At 37.2% G+C, this 15,258-nt stretch overlaps 1 protein-coding gene across 1 annotated transcript in view; it reads right to left on the bottom strand.

The window, feature by feature from the left end:
- LOC124859668 overlaps positions 1 to 15,258 on the bottom strand; it is a 113,482-nt gene that overhangs the window by 15,278 nt on the left and 82,946 nt on the right. Inside the window, exons 2-3 of the mRNA XM_047352573.1 lie at positions 12,372 to 12,476; positions 5,818 to 5,954 (exon numbers count right to left, since the gene is read on the bottom strand). Coding sequence (XP_047208529.1) covers positions 5,818 to 5,954; positions 12,372 to 12,476 — 242 coding nt within the window. The remainder of the gene's footprint in view (positions 1 to 5,817; positions 5,955 to 12,371; positions 12,477 to 15,258) is intronic.

The raw sequence follows: 15,258 nt of genomic DNA, 5'->3' as shown, positions 1-15,258 counted from the left end.
GGTACCTTTCACATTTGAACCGATACGGTACCGATACCTGGTACCTGGGAATTGATACTGGTACTCAACGGTACCAATTTTCGGTAGTTTGAAGGGGTTTATGTGGTAATAAATATTAACTCCTGTGCAGCCAAACTTTTGAACGCCTTCTATCAGACATGCTTTGTTGTCTGTGGCAGTGGCTCCTGACGTCATTACGCTTCTGTGTGTGCAATGCTGTGTTTATGTCCGGCATGAAAAATGTTCCACTCTTCCACTCCCTCGGTGTCACAATGATGCGTTTACGTACCGAAACATGGTACGGTTTGATTTTACGTGGATAGGTACTTACGGAATTTGGTTGGTACCTATAAAAGTACCAAATTCGGTACAACATACTTGGGCATCGATGCATAAAGCAATGGCCACACAAGAACAAAGTAGTAATACTTATTTTTAAAGTACAACATGAGTTTAAATGGTAAACATTTACATAATCTTTTTTGCCTGTAATATACAACAAAGGAGAATCGTCAATTTTGACAAAAACTACATTTAAAGAAATTATTAAAAAAACAGCATTCGGATAGATTTTGTAACTTCTGCTCTGGTTCTGAGCTTCATACTCTAAAGGCTCCCTTTAGTCGGGGGACAAATTCCAACATTTCTCACGCTTTCTGCCATGGCGTCATCAGACTAAGAGAAAGAGCTTATTTGCCTTGTAGGTTTGGAAAAACAAAGCATTATGCCTCATTTACATGTGATCAAACTGAGTCTGCGCAAAGACATAATTTGCTTGGGGAAGCTGTTTCAAGAGCAGCTATTCAATTGATTTGTCTTTGGATTTGGAAGCAAGCACAGACTCGGGTTTGCCAAAATGTAGGACCTACAAATGCCTTTGCAAGTTGTTGAAGAATGGTTTTCTAAATGTTCATATTACCAATGCAACTTCACAGAGGATAAAATTGATCATTGACCTTCGATCAACCAAACCAAACTGTTTTAATTTTTGTGATTCAAAGACTTTAGCTGTGCTACTAATAATAGTGCTTTAAGGGCAATGATACTCAGAACACATACAGTCCAAATTTAAAACACATAGTTTGGCATAAATCAGGGTTACAGACAAAAATGCTATTACTGAATAAGTCACTTATGCGAAAATTATTAGAACAAATTTAGGGTAACATGACAATGGAATTGAACAGAAACTATAACAGAATCAAGTGTTTTTTGCATTGTAATTCCTTTAAAATTGTGATGACTATCTGGTGAAAACCTGGCTTTGAGTTTAGGATTTGTTCAAAATGGTAAATGGTAAACGGCCTGCACGTGTCTCATGCTTTATCAAGTCCCCAGAGACTCCAAAGTGCTTTAGACTACAATCAGTCATCCACCCTTGCATACACACATTCACACGCTGACAGTGGTAGACTACTTTGTACCCACAGCTGCCCTGGGGCACACTGACAGAAGTAAGGCTGCCATACAATCGGCGCCACCGAGCCCTCTGACCACCATCAGCAGGCAAGAAGGGTCAAGTGTCTTGCTCAAGGACACAACGACAGAGACACACAGAGCATGGGTTTGAACTGGCAACCAACCGGCTACAGGAGAAACCTCTACCACTGTTGCCATTGTTGCCAGTGGTGTTGCATTATGCAGGGTCACCCCACACTCTGCATGCATTACAACAGCTTACTTTCACAGTAAAATCTGTGGAACTGAAATCTGTGGAAGTTCTCCACATCGGTTTGTCAGTGAAAACATTTCACATTATGAAACAAGTAGAACAAAGGAAACCTTGAAATCCAGAGCAGCTAATATTCTACATCAGGAATAATAACAGGAAAATGGCGCTTTAAAAGCACTTTAAAACAGCAGTGGATCCCTTCAGTTCTCAGACACTAAACAGTGTTTGCGATGATGCAACTCAATGATAAACAGTTTTTTTAAAGGGCAGCAGAAAACTTTAAATGAGGACATAATAATTAACAACTACACATTCTGTGTTATTTTTAAATTAAATATAAACCAGATATAATTTTAAATGATTGCAAGTTTTGTTGTATGGTTCGTATAGAATCTTGACTTTTAAGCATAGATTAAAGAGCTGTGAATGTTTTTGATGATGTCTGCAGGGACTGCCTTCTGGCACGGATCAATGTTCTCTTGGTTTGGGCATGTTTGGGTTGTGACTTTCAGCTCTGAGCTCAAATCGTGCTCACATGTGGCACTGTAGACGCTGTATTCTCTTCTTGGAGGCATGCCAGATAAACCTCCTCAGAACATGTTTTTAGCAAGAAGCAGCCAAGTCCATGTTTTGTTTTTAAACATGCACGCTCAGATATGTTGATGCTTCAAACACAAAAACACGTGTGTAAATAAGAGTTGATAAACATAAACATGGCAGTATGTCTCTCAAAGATGAGTTTACAAATTCTGCTGTTTGTCTCTTTCTATAATATTTATGCAACCATGTTTTGGTAGTTTAACTTATTTCTTATTTTTGACGTTAAATTATTTTGTCCTTTTAAAATGTATAAAGCAGTAGCTTTGCTTTTTTTAGTTGAGTGTATATAAACCTCGATAATTGGCTTTTATCTTGTGGCATGACTAATTCTTGTAATCATAATTCTTTTTTGGGCCTTTTTCTTCTTTTGTTTAGTATATTTTTAACAAATTTTGTGTGCTGTGTAAATAATTATTTTATATACAACATTTTCTCTTTAAACCATTGTCTGACTTAAAAATCTTAATGTTTTACATATGATATAAAACATAATAATAGTGAAAAACCATTATCATGTGACTGTGTGAAACATTTAACTGTTTTTAATCTGTTTCTAATAAATAAACAGCAGTAAGCTTTTTCAGTAACCATGGTAGGTTCAAGGGGTTATTTTTGTACCTCCTTAATTTCCCCTGCAAGAACAAGGGCCAAATCAGATTAACAATGAAGACATTTACCCGAGGGGTAAAACAAAATTAAATAACTTTTGCAGAAATTTCAATTAAAAGAATTAAATGAATAAGTGTGCAAGGTTTTATTAGTTTTTTTTATTACTCAATAATATTTAGATCTGGTGACTGTGCAGGCCATGGGAGATGTTCAACTTCACTTTCATGTTCATCAAACCAGTCTTTCACCAGTCTTGCTGTGTGTATTGGTGCATTGTCATCCTGATACACGGCACCACCTTCAGGATACAATGTTTGAACCATTGGATGCACATGGTCCTCAAGAATGGTTCGGTAGTCCTTGGCAGTGACGCGCCCATCTAGCACAAGTATTGGGCCAAGGGAATGCCATGATATGGCAGCCCAACCCATCACTGATCCACCTCCATGCTTGACTCTGGGCATGCAACAGTCTGGGTGGTACGCTTCTTTGGGGCTTCTCCACACTGTAACTCTCCCGGATGTGGAGAAAACAGTAAAGGTGGACTCATCAGAGAACAATACATATTTCACAATGTCCACAGCCCAAGATTTGCGCTCCTTGCACCATTGAAACTGACGTTTGGCATTGGCATGAGTGACCAAAGGTTTGGCTATAGCAGCCCGGCCGTGTATATTGACTCTGTGGAGCTCCCGACGGACAGTTCTGGTGGAAACAGGAGAGTTGAGGTGCACATTAAATTCTGCCGTGATTTGGACAGTCGTGGTTTTATGTTTTTTGGATACAATCCAGGTTAGCACCCGAACATCCCTTTCAGACAGCTTCCTCTTGCGTCCACAGTTAATCCTGTTGGATGTGGTTCGTCCTTCTTGGTGGTATGCTGACATTACCCTGGATACCGTCACAAAGACTTGCTGTCTTGGTCACAGATGCGCCAGCAAGACATGCACCAACAATTTGTCCTCTTTTGAACTCTGGTATGTCACCCATAATGTTGTGTGCATTTCAATATTTTGAGCAAAGCTGTGCTCTTACCCTGCTAATTGAACCTTCACACTCTGCTCTTACTGGTGCAATGTGCAATCAATGAAGACTGGCTACCAGGCTGGTCCAATTTAGCCTTGAAACCTCCCACACTAAAATGACAGGTGTTTCAGTTTCATTGTCCAACCCCTGTACTTGGAACAAATATTCAAATTGTTCTAAAGCACTTTCTCTGTGAAAAATATGATTTCCTTTAGTTAACAAAGACCTGCTTATTCTCTCAGTACAGTAGTACAATAAATGGCAGATAAACTATTAATTTAACTCAAATTCCCTATATAAATATGTTCCTAGCAACAACAAAAAAAATTTAAAACTGCTACACACTTACTTCAATGTTTATCTGCCTAAATGGTTGTCATATGACAAAAATCTAAATAACAATAAAGGACATTGTGGAGCAATAGTATATAAGAGTTTAAAACTTCTATTTTTATAACTTCTTGTATTAGCTAGTTGTGTTGCACTGCACAATATATAACAAATATATTTTCAACTTTTTGCTATCTAAAATAACATTCTTTATTTGCCATTAATACACATACATGTGATGTACATCGTGCTTTCCGGGCTAAATGTTCGATTTCCAACATCGCTTTTCCATTCATACCGACCACTCAAAGCACTGTTTGCTAGAGCCACATTCCCTCAGTCGCACTCACATTCATGTACCAATACATAGATTGGTAGGCAACTTGAGGTTAATTGCCTAACCCAGGGGCACATTGATATGTGGTAGGAGAAAGCTGGAATGGAAGATGAGCACTCTCCCTTACTGAGCCACAGTTGACATTGGCTGACTTATATATTTTAGCCAACACAAGTTAACGGTCTTAAAGACACTTTGAATGAAGAATACGTGAATTAATAGCTGCTACTCTATGAATTTATAGATAAATTATAAGGAAAAGGTGATTTAAATCAATCTAATTCAGAAAACAATATAAATGAAATTAAAAGGAAATTTGCCGTGAGGTCATTGTTGCCAATTTCTGATGTGAAGATGTGAGAAAAATATATTCAAGCCCTATTTTTGTTATTTTAATACCACGTCAGGTGTTTTTAACCTTTCCTAACACAGCAACTTTGTTTGTAGCAAGCAGCTAAGAAAGGTTATGAGATTAAACTCCATTTTAGTGCATATCTGGTTCATTTTAAAATAATTTATAATGCCTGAATTGCTTTTAGGTGCTTCATTTTTAAGATCCCAGAGGTGAGCATGTAAAACTATGAAGGCTTTGACTCCTGTAGAGCACGACACTATCATTGGTGGTGTTGTTCTTATCTGTCTGTCTCCTGCTATGACATGTCCAAATGTTAGCAGTGAATTAAGCGAACTCCTGCTGCTTAAAAGCCTAAATACAACCCAGTTAGATACAAAACATCTTTTTTTTATCAAGCCTGTTTTCCAGATTTCAACAATTATATGCCTTTTACTGTTTTTGGGCTCCACCTACTCAGATAAATATGTTGAATAAATGTTCACCTAACCTTTTCTGTATGCTGTTTTCATGCTGAGTACATGTTAGAATTTTCTTTCATAGAAAGCAACATAGAAAGTACTTTCATTAAAGCTGAGAAAATGCAGGAAAAGGATAAATGTCAGCCCGATGAAATGATAGAGTGAATGCAGTGAGAGCTGCACAGTCAGGTGATTAGCTTCTGCAGATTTATTATTACAAGCAATCTCTTATAATAAATACATTGTAATATAAAAGAACATAAACTCAAAGTTGAAAAAAATATCTTTGCAAAGACGTAACATTTTCACAAAAGTTGCATAAAATATTCAAAAAGCAAACCAACATCTGCTGCAGTGAGAGACAGTTGTGCACCACTAGAGCAACAAATGGATTAAAGTGTAAACAAAAGAAAAAATGGATGTTGCTCACCACTCTCCAGTCCTCCTCACGTCACGTTGTTGGACTCTCCTCAGTGCTCTCTTCTCTCTTCTCTCCTCCCTGCGCCTCCTCTGCCTCCTGCAGGCCAATGCTCTATAAAACTCCCTCTGTTTCAGCTCCTTCAGGCGCTGTAGGACAACCAAAGTTCTTATTGTTTGTAGTAAATTGAATACTACATGCATTTTTCTTACAAAATATAGGAGGTCGTATGACTACAGTGTTAAACAAATCTCTTTATTTAAGTTGAAGCATGTGGGAATTTACTGTTTGTAGGGTCCTGGTGAGATATTCTACATGATGGATCATGAAAGTGAACTTTTTCTGAGCATGCACATATCTGCCCTGGTGACATCAGGGTACCTGTCTTTATCTGTTCCATCAGCTGGGTTGAGAGACGTTTTAGTATATCTAAGACATGGGGCTCATACCCACTGCTGTTCAGAATTTGAAGTAGGCTATGTCTAGGCTATGACCTCATCACACTGTCAACCAGCTCACAGTGTTCCCAAAAAGCCTTTGTAAGAATCCTGGCAGCTGTTCTCTAAGAAGAGGCATGTGCTACACTTCCTGCTGGAGTGTGGGGCTAAGAGGGGTGGAAAAGGGAGCACACCTCCAAATTGCATACAAGCTCAGCGATACAGATTACTAGAAATCAGCACTGCAGCTTAATTATATTGATAAAATCAACTTTAGTCTTGAGAACTTCAGTCTAACAGAACTTCAGTCACTAGCAAAACAAAAGCAACAAGATAATTTAGATTTTGTGTGTATGATTTCTTCTGATTAGACCAACCAGGCTTACTAGTACATATACCAGGATGGGTTCTTAGCATTCGTGGATGAATATTTAGGGGTTCACTTTGTCCAGGAAGGTCTGTGGTCAAATCCAGCATTACTAATGATAATAATGATGATGATAATATTATTATTATTATTTCATCATCATCAGAGAGTACATTTCTAGTTGTATTTTTTATTTAAATTGTAATGCATTTTGCCTTATTTAATCTTTTTTATTAGTTAAACCGAATAAAGTCAGACTGTCGAAAAATAAATAGTAAAGAAAAAAGATGCAAAGAATAAAACAAAAAAAAAATACTTTTAACAAAAACATAAAATATACATACATTTTCCAAATAATAGGCTCATGAATTAGCATTTAATGCATGATACATAATCTGGCTATATAACTTGAGATATCACATCTGAGTAAGGTTTGTTTTGCATGCATGTATGCTTCTTATATCACCACATTAGTCCTTGTTCATTGGAAATAGTCATGTTTTTGATGTTGCATCTATTCTTTAAAGATACAAACAGGACATTTGCTGCTGTGAAAAATATATTAAAACCTTAATTCATTTGTTTCAAAGCCATTTTAGATCGTTTTTAACTTTTTCTAATACAACTAAATTGTGTAGCAGGCAGGTAAAAAAGCTATTCGATTAAATTCCATTTTAGTTCATATCTGGTTTATTTTATAAAACACCCTATGTGCACCTTGTATTTATAAGTTTTTATATACTTTTAAATACTCTGTTAAATTAAGTTTTCTTCACATGAGGAGAAAATAATGATTAAATATTAACTGATAAAGCTGTTCTTTGTAGATGCCTCACATTTTATGCAAACCATGAAAATTATTACTACATCTTTTAAATCAGCACAGCCCCATCTGACAAACACCCAACCAGCTGCCACTGGTGCTCACTAAGTCAGCAGAATCAGCTTTAACCCGGTCCAGATCAGCTTAATTCACTTACTGAACTCTGTCTGCAAACCCACAGCTACTTACACACCATGTGTGTGTGTGTGTGTGTGTGTCACAGATAAAAATGATAATAACACAGGGATGAGTTCACATCACAGACAAAATGACAAATAGACAGCAAGGCGGGCAGTGGGAATGACAAATGGATGAGTGAATAAAAATAGACAGACAGATGAAACACAGAGGCAAGCAGGCAGGCTGGAAAACAGTTGCAGTGGGGTTTGTTAAAGCTTGTACTGCATGCAGCCTCTGCATTTCATGGAGTGTTTGGATGTTGTGTTAGGGTGGAGGAAATGACAGCAGGGCTCACAGCAGGCTGTAATCAGAAGCCCAAAATATCTCAAACTACAATCTTAGAAATGGGAGTAACTCACCACAAAGCAAACTTTAGAAACTTTACATCACCACAAGTTTATATTTATTTACTAAGAGGAAGTAAAATTAACACTGAATCTGGACTTCACTAAAATGCAAATTCTGATTGTTTTCAAGTGGGATTCTGTGTGTTTCTTATCAGCAGTTAGTGTCCCACATTGCCTTTAAATTTTTATGAGTCATGTGTTCATTAAGAATTTAAAAAAGGTTATTATATTTATCAATTAATTCATTAAGTGAATTGTTCCTTTTCTCTTTGACTGTTTTGTTGTTTTGCTCTTTTTGTAGAAACATTCGTATCCAGAGACTGATGATTGTCACTCAGAATCAGCTTTATTTTAATCTTGCAAGAGACAAGGATTTTACAGCATTGGAGATGCGCTCAGTAGTGCTGCCAAATCATTCTGGTTAGACAAAGCAAAGGTTCTCCTTATAAGCTACAACAGTTTTCAAGGTAACTCTCATGAGACCCAGAGAGACGAGGTGAAACCTGTTGTCCTAGACATAATCTTAACAGTGTGGCATCCATATTACCTCACACAGGCTGAGAAACCATTACTCTTAGACTATATAAGAGAAGAATGGAACAACACTGAGGGGTTCTAATACTTTTGTCAGCTCCTGTACCGTATCAAAGAGCAAATCAAGCAAGGCACTAAAATGTTCTATAACAATCCACCCTCTTCGATCATAATGAAACAAGTTTCATATGTTATCGAGCACCCAAGAAAATCAGTCACCTAACTCTGACCTAGAATTATAGTATACTGATAAATAGATAGATGATTAATTGAATGGTCCTTGATGCCTCTCAGGTCCTCTTTCAGGTTTTTGTTGTTTTTGTTTTTTTTACCCCTATATCTAAATTTCCAGGACTGACAATTTTTTGGTTCTCTATTTTCTGCTCGGTTCATATTTAAAGGAAACACTGCCCAACATGCTGTACCAGGTTAGGTAAAAAATAATTATTCAAATTAGTTTTATAAATGACGAGTAGCATTCTGACATGTTTTGAGTTAGTATATAGTGCCTTTGAATGAGTGAAAAAAAAATAGGCACCTGCTGTTGAGAGTGTGAATGGCTGTCAGTGTGTTTTTCTATGTGCATCTGCATCTGTGAATGCATGTGCATAAACTACAAATCGGACCTTCTCATCATATTCCTGGTAAAATGTCAGATAAAATAAAAACTCAATCCAGGGTTTATCAGCCTTGTTTACCTAGGTGACAGGGTTAAACAGAAATAAAAGAGTGAATCTGTTCCTTTTCATATTTTACATGGTGTCAGCAGCCTGGGCTTAGAAAACAGTTTAGATATTCATCAATCAAGCATGAAACCATGCAGCACAAAAGCTGATTATGGGACGATGAGCCCTTGGGCACAGGCTCTTTAAAGACCCCCCTCCCCCCTTAAGCAGCAAATTAAATTGCTTTGTTAATTATACTGTGGGCTTACTGTAGCATTTGTGTGGAATTTACTGCACAGCTGTGTTATGTAGGAATTAATGAACAAATGCATTATTAAAATATGAAATCAGCTCACTGTTCTGCAGATACTTATTAGGATTTCATTTCATTAGTAATGAGATTTTTGTACGTTCCCTCTGCTTATTTATTTGAAATAAGACGAATCGGTCCAAGGGCTTTCAGTGTGCCTCTGCTCAGCAACTATCCTTAATCCAAGGCTGCACTTATTATCTTTGTTTTTCTTTTAACAAACTTAGCATGAACAACTGCTGGAGATGCCAAAGGGCCAAAGTCAACAAACAAAAGAAGCCCAACTGGTAGTTTTACCTCCACCCAGCTCACAGATGTTTGGTGATTGCTTTACAAAGAACAATGACTGTGAGGTTCATCTGCTTAGGTGCCTACAGTGCTGTAAAACGTATTTGTACCCTTACAGATGCCTTCTGCCGCTTTTGCTTTTTGGCCATGTTTCAGGTAAGCAAATTGTTTTTATTTGACTAAGATACGTGAAGAAAAAAAAAAAAAAACAGTTCCTAAATGATGATTAAATGTACGAAGGAAAAAAGTTATCCAAACTAAGCTAATTGTGAAAACGTAATCGCTCCCCTTTGAAAACTATGAATTAACTGTGATTAACAACATATTTTGGAAGACTGAGTTTAAACATGATTATTGCCACTTCTACAAGTTTCAAAAATTGCTAAAATAGAACCCATCATGCAAGATGAAGTAGGCTACAACATCACAAAGGGCAAATACGTCAAGCCCTGATCGAACGAAACTCAAGAGCAAAGAAGAAATAAAGTCACTGACATCTATCAGTCTGGAACGGGTAACAACATCTCCTTTGGGATCCAGAGGTAGAAAAGTCAGTCATTATTCACAAACAGAAAAAAAGAGAACAGTATAAAACAGAATAAAACAGTGGTGACCCCTCCCAAGAGTGACCAATTATGCAATTAATTAGGACTGCAATGATGACTCATCCAGGAGATCACAAAAGAACCCAGAAACCCATCTAAAGCACTCCCTTGTCTCAGTAAAGGTCAGTGTTCATGACCCTACAATTACAAAGGACTGTGTCACATTTGTCACGTGACAGTTTGATCATCCCCAAGCCTTGTGGGAAAATACTCTTAAAAATATTCAGTTGCCGTAAAACTAACACAGTAACAGAGAAAAAGAATATAATGCAGATAAACATGGTGGTGGTACTGTGATGAACTGGGGCTGCTTTGCTGCTTCAGGACCAGAACTATGGTGTAGTATCCTGCATTATGTGGCTGAATTAAATCAATTATGCAAAGAAAACAGTTCTAATGACGTATAGCCTTTCTAAAAACATCATTGTTTCCAAAAGGATGACCTTGAACTAAAAGGCGGGCGACATAGCTGGAGGTGTGCAGGCTGGAGAATATTACTGCTTGCCATTTCCTGCAAATGTTGCAGTCTCCAACAATATGCCCTAAATGCTCCTTGTCCTCCAAAAAACCTAATAACTCTGACACGCTGCTAACTGTGACAAATATTATGGCTCTTTCATTGGCATGCAAGTGAACAAATGATAATTGTGGCAAATACATGCCTCCCAGTGTCTATAATTTTGAAAATATCAGAGCAGCTGCAAGTTCCCATTCTGCAGTCATCCACATTTAGCAAACTACGGTTAGATAAGTAACCAAAAATGAAAAAGATTTTAATATGTGGAATAGGGAAAGCGAAAAATCTCTAAACCTTTAGGTAAAATCTGCAAGATGCACTGACTCATTGTTTTTTGATTTTCCGGATTTTTACTCAGCACTAAAAATAAAACAGACTGAATATTTAGCTGTGGCTTGCTGAAGAATTCAATCACCCTAAGCTTTTCCACATTTCGCACATGATAACTAAAAGTTCAATGGAGATACACCAGGAATCCACAAGATAGATCAACGCAATTTATACCATACCGTTTCCATTTGCAGATGATGGATTGAACAGTGCTCTGTGAGATGTTCACAGCTTGGGATATTGTAGCATAACCTAACCTCCTCTGAGGTCTTCACTGAACAGCTAGATTTATACTGAGATTAAATTGCCTCCATATATTGTACCAGTTAGGCGATTACTGGAATCAATTGTTTGCACCATAATTTATGTATGTGTATCACAGTATACTAGCTTTAATATTAGCTCATGCCACACATTTCAGATTATTCTAAGATTTAAAAAATATATATATATATTTTCCCTTTATTTCACAACTAGGCACTTCTTTGTGTTTGTGGCAGGATGAAGGAAACCTCTGTGCGCCTTGGAAACTACTTCCACCCATTGGCCATTTCAACAGTTGGTTACCATAAAGACTGAACAGGACTAGATAGACATTGCTGAGCAGGTACAAAGCTTTGTTAGGGAACTCCCCCTGAGCTTGTTGGCTGCATATAGGAAAATGAAAAGGCAACATTCAGAACAGAAAAAAAAACAAAAGGCTAAAATCAGAAATAATTCCTAGGAGCTGGGCTATAAAAGACCCAATTTATTCTCAGAATGACTGACATTGACATAATTTACAGATTTGTTCCCATTCTTCTTTTCTGACAAAACTTTTCTATCAAAAATTTATATCAAACAAATGTAGCTATTATAAATACAAAATGCAGTTTCCAAATGATTTTAATATGTTATTGAAATGAGCCTATTATTTCCAGACCTGTAGATTGTCCAAAACCAATAAAATCTCAATAAAATGCATTGAAGTTTGTGGTTATTATTTGACAAAATGTGGCAAAACTTTAACAAGTGTGAATACTTTTGCAAACCACTGTACTTTGTTGGTAGTCAGATGCCAGACTTGATTCGTATTTTGTGGAGCTGGTTTAAAACAAGTCCACATTCCTGCATGGCAGGATGAAGGAAACCTCTGTGCGCCTTGTTAAAGCCAGCTGACTCACCTGCTTGTGATGGTGGTCATAGGAGTTAATGTGGTTCTCGTACTGCTGCTGTCTCACGTACTGCTTGTTGCACAGCTCACAGTAAAACCTGGAGTTTCCTTCCTCCTACAATGAGATGGAGAGGCAGACAGAATATGAGGAAAATGCTAATAATTTTGACTTTTCTTTTGTGTTCAGCATCTTTGTAAGGATCCAGAAATCAAATCACTTGAGAAAGAAACAGCTCCGCATTACAGATTTGTTCCCATTCTTCTTTTCTGACAAAAATGTTCTATGAAAAATTAATATCAAACAAACATAGCTATTATAAATACAAAATGCAGTTTCCAAATGATTTTAATATGTTATTGAAATAAGCCTAATTATTTCCAGACTTGTAGATTCAAGAAATCACTTAGAAAGAACCTGTTTACCAACATGAAGTAGGGCAAATGATCTCAATAAGCATCATCCTATCCTAATAAAATAAAAAAATCAAAATCAGAAATAGAAATAGAAATAGAGACTTAGCAATGACCACGGTCATTATCCAGCAATGGAGAACAATGGCGGACCTTCCCAGGAGGGGCTGGCCTGCCACAATTACTTCAAGAGCCATTTAGGGCTCATCCAGTAGGAGACATCAGTTGTCATAGTTAAGCAACTCATGTTTCAACAATAAGAAAGAGAGTCCCATGGAAGCCAAAGAATGGCATCCACTGGACTCTTTGCTACTTCAAGATGTGGAGACCTCGAGAATTCTGCTCTCCAGCAAATGGGACCTTTCAGCCATCAGTGACCTTAAACTTGAGTGCACTTGGGAAATGCAACGGAACAAGTATTGAAAGCACCACAGCAAGTCCACCTCTGAATGACTCAAAACAAATATAAACAATGCATTTAGACTGCTCTAGTTAAAGTCTGGAATTAAATCTGATTGAGAGGCGGTGGCCTACCGTGAAACAGGACATTCATGCTTGAAGTGGCTGAATTAAAACAGTTCTGCAAAGAAGAGGGACTCAGTGCCACAAGCACTTGATGGCAGTTATTGCTGACAATTTAGTTTAAAAGACATACACAGGGTCGGTTTTACATTTATCTAGAGAGAGAGAGAGAGAGAGAGAGAGAGAGAGAGAGAGAGAGAGAGAGAGAGAGAGAGAGAGAGAGAGAGAGAGAGAGAGAGAGAGAGAGAGAGAGAGAGAGAGAGAGAGAGAGAGAGAGAGAGAGAGAGAGAGAGAGAGAGAGAGAGAGAGAGAGAGATAGAGAGATAGAGAGATAGATAGATAGATAGATAGATAGATAGATAGATAGATAGATAGATAGATAGATAGATAGATAGATAGATAGATAGATAGATAGATAGATAGATAGATAGATAGATAGATAGATAGATAGATAGATAGATAGATAGATAGATAGATAGATAGATAGATAGATAGATAGATAGATAGATAGATAGATAGATAGATAGATAGATAGATAGATAGATAGATAGATAGATAGATAAGAACCACCAGTTAACCTGTTCACCAGTTAAGAACCACAGTTGTTACCAGCTGTTACCAAGGAATGTAGTGTTGCCAGCAGACTAAAGGCTAAGAATGCGTCTTGCTTCCAATAATGTTTATTTGTATATTTTAACCATGAACAAAAACAGTTAACAGTTTATGAGTAATGTGTGGAAACAGACCACATACATAAATAATGAAATTTGTAGTCTCTGGACAACTCATCTTGAAGGGTTTTTAGTAGTTTTTAAGGTAATTCCAAGCTAATGTAGCTTCTATTTGTATCCGCCTTCAAAGCTGTATCTGCTTTCAAACAACACATGGAATCAGATGTCTTGCCCTAAACAGAAATTTCCCAGATTTTCATGGAAACTCCAGAAAGGCTCAGTACCATGACACACAGGGGAAGGTTGAACAGTCACACAAGCAGAAAAGAAGCTCATTCAAGTTATAAACACTGACTGAAAATATAAATCCTGAAAAATACCTATCACATCTCATTTGTATGATTGTAAATCATGACTTTGTCTTAGAGTTAGTCATAAAATTAAAATGAAAACAAAACAACGTAGGTGGGACTGGTGAGTTACAGTCAGAGCTAGCATATGCAGTGAAATGTGTTTATGGTGATGAGTATTCATCTTACTCAGGCTTTTAATTTGTTACCTGTCATACTGGGTGAGTGTGTGATTGGGAGTGTGGGGGGTGTTGGTGTCCTCAGACTTTCTCATATAGAGTGATGGAGTCTCTCTGGCTTTCAGTAGCAAACAGGTCATTCAATCTCAACTACTGACCAGTGAGTGGATGAGCAAACAGAAAGATAGAGAGATGCATGCCTTGAGATCCAGTGAGAAGCTTACAGACACTCAGCATGGCAACCATCCATCCATTGTCAACACTTATTTATCCTTACATGGCCAAAGGATAATAGACATGAATGTAATTTATTGTAGGCTTTTAAAGATTTATTTCAATTGTGCCTTTACCAGAATGGAATGACTAAGCAACATACAATCTAAATGTTCTTCTTTAAAGAAGTTTGAATTTATTGTGGATTTTCTCCAATTCAGTCAAAGGTCTTCAGTCTTCCTTGGGAGAACTGGTAGAGCTCATTTAAAGTGGTTGGTTTTTGGGAAAATCTTTCAAGCATAGTCCATGTAGTTTTCAATAGGATTCATGTAGAGAGATTTTATCTGATTCTCCTTATTATCAAAATCAATTCTGATGTGTTTTAAAGCATTGTCCAATTGAAACATCCTGGTGTGTCCAAGTTTCAACAGTCAGCAGTGGCTTTTGAATAACCAAATTTGCACTCATGATCTAAATTAACATGTTTTATGAATTAAAGACTGTTTCATTTATGTTTTTTTACTTATTGTGTCAGTGCAGGTTTTGTGGAT

This window comes from Girardinichthys multiradiatus, chromosome 22, assembly GCF_021462225.1.
Source record: "Girardinichthys multiradiatus isolate DD_20200921_A chromosome 22, DD_fGirMul_XY1, whole genome shotgun sequence".
NCBI lineage: Eukaryota > Metazoa > Chordata > Actinopteri > Cyprinodontiformes > Goodeidae > Girardinichthys > Girardinichthys multiradiatus.
This window is presented reverse-complemented; position numbering and strand designations above follow the sequence as displayed.